The sequence below is a fragment of the Daldinia vernicosa genome, assembly GCF_022497035.1.
Source record: "Daldinia vernicosa strain CBS 139.73 unplaced genomic scaffold F5Y00scaffold_2, whole genome shotgun sequence".
Classification (NCBI taxonomy): domain Eukaryota; kingdom Fungi; phylum Ascomycota; class Sordariomycetes; order Xylariales; family Hypoxylaceae; genus Daldinia; species Daldinia vernicosa.
This window is the reverse complement of record NW_025953918.1, coordinates 854,809-860,808: the sequence shown is the minus strand read 5'-3', so window position 1 is coordinate 860,808 and position 6,000 is coordinate 854,809. Positions and strand designations below refer to the sequence as shown.

Sequence of the window (6,000 nt, the reverse complement as noted above, 5' to 3'; positions counted from 1 at the left end):
CCCCCCCCCCCCGCCCCCCCCCCCCCCCCCCCCCCCCCCCCCCCCCCCCCCCCCCGCCGCCCGCGATTGAAGGGGGCTATGGAAGAATTGATCAGTACTTCCGCTTTTGTACATGAGATATAATCATGATAATCAACGGATCTATACTTTCGTATTTTGTACGAATCTTCCTCCCTTATCTTCTTATGGTTGGTTACCAGCATTAATTTATCGTTTATTTTCATTTTCATGCTATGCTGCGTCTCGCTACCACAGTACCATGGGGGTAACCACATGATAATAAATACACCAGCCCGTTTCCTCGTATATCCTTTCCGCGTATATGCCTTTATATACGAATATTGTACGAAAAAGAAAGAACAAGCGACCAATCCTTTAAGCTGCCAATTTGCCCGTCTTTCATGTCCGCTATGAGCGCTCATCCCCGAGCGAGGAGACCTCATAGGAAATCGCGTGCAGGGTGTCGCAACTGTAAACAGAGGAGGGTAAAGGTGGGGGGAGCCCCTTTATTAAAATTCGCTTGATTTCTGACTCGCATTATCAACTCGACGAGCCGCAGGTGCTGACTAGAGACAACCGATATAGTGCGATGAGCTTAAACCGACTTGTGGGAACTGCTCGCGATTTGCCATCCCCTGCGACTTCTCGCCAAATCTAGCAGGGAGCCAGCAGAGCGATGATTTATTAAACAATACTCTGACTCAACGGAAGCGAGGGAGACCACGTAAAGATTGGTCGGCTATTACAGGACATTTCGGACCCCACGAAGAGATCTATGAAAGGTCCGAAACAACAGCGCCTAGTCTCGATCCGTTATCAATAAAAGGGTCGACTTCCTCGCCCCATTGGACTGTTGATGAACTTGAACTACTGCACCATTATCTGACCGATGGGCAACTCAGTCAAGGGGACAAGCTACTATGGCAGATCAAAGTGCCCCGTCTAGCCTTCACTCACCACTGCGCCCTTCATCTGATACTGGCCGTATCGGCCTTCCATCTGATGAGGCTAGAGCCGGATCGTTCAGAACACTTCAGGAGACTTGCCGGTGTCCATCATTCGATCGGGATCCGCCAAGCAACCGATCTTTTCCCTCGGCTTAGTAAAGATAACTGCTCTGCGCTATATGTGGCTTCAGCCCTGGCTTGTGCGTGCGGTTTTGCCAGAGGAACGACGCCAGGGAATCTCCTGGTTGTTGCTGAGGGCTGCGAGGTACCTTGGCTGGACTTACTAAGAGGAGTCCGGATTATTATCGAGAATATTGGCCTGGAGCACGTTTTCTCAGGCGTCTTGGGTCCGTTCCCGCCGCCACAACCCGAGAAGCCGTCTAGAAAAGAGGCATATCGTGTCGAGTTCGTACCATGGGAAGAGCCTTTGCAGAAGCTGTCGACACTTATTTCGGCCGCACCCGTATTGTCTCGCGGAATTTACAATAATACCCTCGGGTGCCTATCGTGGTGCTTCCACGAAACCTATGGGACATCTGCCGCTCCAAAGAATGAAATAATTGGACAGTTTCAAGTTATCATAGCATGGCTGTATAAATTAGATGAGTGTTTCGTCGGCTTCTTGCGTGAGAAACAACCCCCAGCCCTGATAATTCTAGCTCATTTCGCTATACTACTCAGTTCACTCGAGTACTGTTGGTTCTTGGAAGGGTGGGCAAATCATGTTTCCCAAGGCATCGCCGACTCCCTAGACCCGTCATATGAACAATGGTTGCAGTGGCCAAGCGAACAGATCGATAAATCTATTAAATCGCGAAGGAATTTAGAGAAATTCGCTGAATATTAAGTTATTAAGATATCGTTAGAATTGTCGAGTTAAGTATAATGTTAATTGAAAGTTGCATCACGAGGACCGAATAACAAACCACCTACGTACTCAATTTATACCCGAGCGTTGGACCAGTAGTTTAAGATCCATCCACTCTTATTAAGGTAGGCGAAGTAGGGGGTGACTCTATTGATACACTATTTACTCTTTCAAAGGCGAGATTCGGACGGGGAATTAATTTAACAAATACCGTCGTTGAGTTGTTTAACACATGAGTTAACTCTAAAAGCAATATACTCGCATTTGGCAACGCGAAGGTAAATGCGTAGTAGAGATACTAACACAGCACAGCTACTGATTTGGCTAACTTAAGCTAGTTACAAGAGTGGCATCCACGACGACTCTCAGGATGCTAACAATTATTAGAAGGTTCTCGTAAATGTTATTATGTAGTCCCCGACTCCTCTCAGGATTACTCTTCGCTAATAACTACCCCTTTAGGCCCATATCCTCGAGGATACCCTTCATAAATCATGGCTAACCCTTCAGCAAAAACACCGACTTCCAGGGCGGTATTGTGAAATCGCTGAATGGGCTAACCTCCGCAATTGTTTAAGAACGGATTATAAGATGAATGGAAGCTGCGGCAGCGTACAATGACGGCATTAGATTCGCGATATATCTTCAATCGGCGGTGGCTGCAGTGCTTGGCTCAGTAGGCGGAGGAGGAGGCGTTGCCGAAGACCCAACGGCTTCGTTTGTTGGATTTGTGCTACCCGCATTAGCTGCCCCTCCTCGACGGCCTCTTCCGCGACCACCTCGCTTAGGGCGATCTGGGGGAGTTTCAACACTCGTCTTGTCGCTCGCTGGTTGCGTTGGCGGTTGAGTCGACTTCTTAATCTCCTTTCTTTCCAGCACTTGCACAGTGCCTTGTGCAACAGGAATAGGGCTTGCAGAAATAGCCTTGACCAATCCATCATGATCCCCAAAGTCAACATATGCAAAGCCTTTCCGCTTGTCAATTTCGACAAATGTAACTGGCCCAAATGTTTCCATGGCCTGTTTAAGCAACGGCTCAGTAACACCTTGCGAAGGGTTTGCGTGTTTTACAAAGGCACGCGTTGCTCCAGCGGTCACTAATGGCTGGCCAGAGGCTTTCTTCTGCGAGGGACCCGATTTATTAGACGATGCGGCCTTACCAGCAGCCTTAGGGCCGGTTGGGGGGGTTGAAGTTGAGGAGGTTTGGATCGCGGGCGCTATTGGAGGTAGGCCACTTGAAGGGGCATCGTCTTTCCTCTTAAGGATGACTGGCGTGGTGATAGGGGTGGATTTTACTGCGCTGCTTGCATTATCGGCCCCCTTCCCCTTAGGCGTGTCACTAGGCGCGTTTTGCTTAGTAGACTTTGAACCTCGAGACCGTCGTGAACTTTCAGCTGTTTGAGCTTTTGGGGCTGTCGGGGCGGATGGGGGTGCCGATGAGGAGGGCTGACTTGGCGCAGCTGGAGCGGCAGATACAGAATCCTTAGTGTCCTTCTCCTTATTTGCATCTACCTTGGCGGCTGCTTCCGCCTTGGCAGCATCCTGACGAGCTCTTCTGTGGGCACTTCCTGGGCTAAGACCAAGATCGCGCTGTAGAATTTTGGCAGCAGCGGCAATATTAGCCCGCCGACTCTTAGGTGCTACCTCTTCAGCTGTCTTGCTCGTACTAGCCTGAGTGGAGGTCGATTTAGTTGCCTCAGCTGCGTCTAGGGTGGATGACTTCTTAGTGAGGAGTTTTATGGGCTCCTTAGCTTTCTTCTCTTCCTTATCAGCAGCCTTTTCAGCTCTCTCGGCCTTGGAGTCCTTTCCCTTTTTCTTAGATTCTTCCTGGCCCCCTTTTGCTTTTCCACCCTGAGACTCATGCCGAGCGTGTTTACCGCTCTTAGCATTACTCGTCTCTTTTCCCTTGTTGGCTTTCTTTTCTTTCAAATATTCAACCAGAGGCGTGGTAGTTACCTTCGTGTCTGCCTTGCTTAGATCATCGGCTTGTTCGGTATCAGCTTCCCTCACGGTAGACTCCTGAGTGAGGCTGTCGAGGAAAGCCATAAAATCGGGATCTTGGTCGATTGTACCTTGCTTAGAATCCGTACGCCTCTTCGTGGTGGGCACCTTCTGGTAGATAGAAAACTCTAGATATGGGGGCCCTACGAGGGCTGAATCGTTGAAAGTTCGTTTCTCGTCTTCCCAAGTTGGCTTTTGAACGGCCTCAGCTAATGCAGGTATGTCTTCGGATCGCACCTGCAAATAGCATCGTGTTGGCATTGATGGATTCGATGGACTAGACATGTAAGAATAAGTGGGTGTTTCTTCTTTACTAGGTTATAGTTTTTTATATATAATTCGTAGGACTCACTCCTGAGATATTTGGCCCTCTTGAAATCTAGTCCACTCTACTTTCCCGTTTCCACTCTTCCATTCCTCTCCCAAGATAGTCCAGAATTCCACCTCTGTTATGCCTGGCGGGAGTCGGCGAACTAGGACTTTCTTGCCCCGGGGAGAGTCCTTAGCCTTGGTGGCTTTTGGAGTCTCATTTGCCATGGGAGTGGAAGAGACTGGCAAAACTCCATTAGATTTTCTCGCGGTTGGAACACTCGCCATTGCGCATGTGATTATCGTCGCACTGAAACTAAAGAAACTATTATCTTGGATTCGTCCAGAATTGCTTCTTTTGTCATAATTATAGTCGCGAGCTGTTGGTATTGTCGTTTGTTATATGGAATTGTAATTGAGTTGTAGGCGCATTAGAGTTCAATGGTGTGTAATGGGGAAAGTAGCATGCAACTTGAAAGGTAAGGCTGAATTCCACCATTGACCCCACCATCTGCGAATGATAGAGCTTGCAGGGGCAGGAGAAGTATCCACATTTTAGTGGAACAACGATAAGATCCTTGTCTTGGCAACCCTGTCTTGGCAACGTACATTACCTATCGTGAGCCTAACAACATAACAGTCCAATCATCAGTAATGATTAAAACCTCAAACTGGCTATGATTCCCCCGATGGAACCACCTTAACTTTTGTACACTATAGCTGGTTTCTGGGTTTCTGGTTTAACGCCAAAGTCCGATGTCCTACTCAAGTTACCGAAATACACCTTTACACTTTGAATGCCCAATCTTAGGTAGTATAACTACCTATCTATCAGTTTTGTGCTTATGAGCACAACCACTTATAAACATCATGGCTCGCATCTTCATCACCGGATCGTCAGATAGACTCGGCCTCGGTATACGCTCGGCACGAGCTCTAATTAAGCGTGGACATGATGTCTATCTACATGCCCGAAATAGCCAAAGAGCGCAGGACGCCCGCACGGCCTGTCCAGGAGCCAAAGATGTCTTCGTCGCGGACCTAGCATCTGTGGAAGGGACCAAATCTTTAGCGAAACAACTCAACCAGACCGGTCCCTGGGACGCCATTGCCCACAACGCCGCACACCCCAGACTTGCGCAAGGCGTTACTAATCCCAAAAACAAGGACGGAATTCCCGTACTCTTCGTCGTTAACACACTGGCGCCATACATTTTAACGTCTCTGGTAAACCCGCCAGCAAAGCGCTACGTCTTCGTTTCTAGCGGCATGCACAAGGGTGGTGATCCCTCCTTACTCAATATCCAGCAGTGTAATTATAGCGATAGTAAACTGCACAATGTCTTGTTATCGTTTTGGTTCGCACGCCGCCTCGCCGACAGGGGTGTTCTGAGTAACGCCATGAGCCCAGGATGGGTTGCTACTAGGATGGGCGGCTCGTCAGCGCCCGATGATATCGACGCGGCTGTCGATACCTACGTCTTACTAGCTGAGGGGTCAGGAGTTGCCGAAGGCGAGACGGGGAAGTATTGGTATCAGACTCAAGCCCGGAGTTCTAGTGGCACAGGCCATGAAACTAGCTACTTAAAAGAACTCGATGACGAAGACCTACAGGACCAGTTGATCGAGACCCTTGAGAAGATTTCGGGCGTTAAGCCGCCCGAGTACTTCACGAATTGGGATATAGATTAGGCAGCTACCAGATAAGAGAATGACACCCCCTTGATTCCATTGGAGACCTTTTCACGCCAAATGTATCGAGGCGTCCTAATGCATATGATCACCATTCTATACCAGTTATGTTGCTTTACGAATATTCAAGTAGTCAGGGTCATAAAAGGTTTCCCTATGCCATCTTGCCTTACCCCAAATTGT

The 6,000-nt window shown here is 48.8% G+C and overlaps 3 protein-coding genes across 3 annotated transcripts; 2 read left to right on the top strand and 1 right to left on the bottom strand.

The window, feature by feature from the left end:
- Nucleotides 1–410: 410 nt before the first annotated feature.
- On the top strand, nucleotides 411–1,794 carry F5Y00DRAFT_269255 (uncharacterized protein; the record flags this gene model as incomplete). Its single annotated transcript, XM_048012411.1, has 2 exons — nucleotides 411–491; nucleotides 586–1,794. The coding sequence occupies 2 exons, from the start codon at nucleotides 411–413 to the stop codon at nucleotides 1,792–1,794; spliced, it is 1,290 nt and encodes a 429-aa protein (XP_047869838.1).
- Nucleotides 1,795–2,025: 231 nt separating this feature from the next.
- Nucleotides 2,026–4,572, bottom strand: F5Y00DRAFT_223972 (Smg-4/UPF3 family-domain-containing protein). The gene is made up of 2 exons (XM_048005936.1): nucleotides 4,169–4,572; nucleotides 2,026–4,093 (listed from the first exon to the last, which is right to left on the bottom strand). Exons 1-2 carry the CDS (start codon nucleotides 4,411–4,413, stop codon nucleotides 2,461–2,463), a joined length of 1,878 nt encoding a protein of 625 aa, XP_047869837.1. The 5' UTR covers nucleotides 4,414–4,572; the 3' UTR covers nucleotides 2,026–2,460.
- A 6-nt stretch (nucleotides 4,573–4,578) lies between these two features.
- Nucleotides 4,579–5,870, top strand: F5Y00DRAFT_62483 (putative short chain dehydrogenase). The gene is made up of 2 exons (XM_048013913.1): nucleotides 4,579–4,604; nucleotides 4,766–5,870. The coding sequence occupies exon 2, from the start codon at nucleotides 4,996–4,998 to the stop codon at nucleotides 5,815–5,817; it is 822 nt and encodes a 273-aa protein (XP_047869836.1). The 5' UTR covers nucleotides 4,579–4,604; nucleotides 4,766–4,995; the 3' UTR covers nucleotides 5,818–5,870.
- Nucleotides 5,871–6,000: the final 130 nt, after the last annotated feature.

What these genes read in the sequence shown, in the direction of transcription:
- F5Y00DRAFT_223972 (XM_048005936.1), bottom strand. Translation starts at nt 4,413, where the DNA reads ATGGCGAGTGTTCCAACCGCGAGAAAATCTAATGGAGTTTTGCCAGTC. An exon ending in GAGGGCCAAATATCTCAGGA is followed by an intron (nt 4,094 to 4,168) that starts GTGAGTCCTACG and finishes TTACATGTCTAG; the next exon opens with TCCATCGAATCCATCAATGC.
- F5Y00DRAFT_62483 (XM_048013913.1), top strand. Translation starts at nt 4,996, where the DNA reads ATGGCTCGCATCTTCATCACCGGATCGTCAGATAGACTCGGCCTCGGT.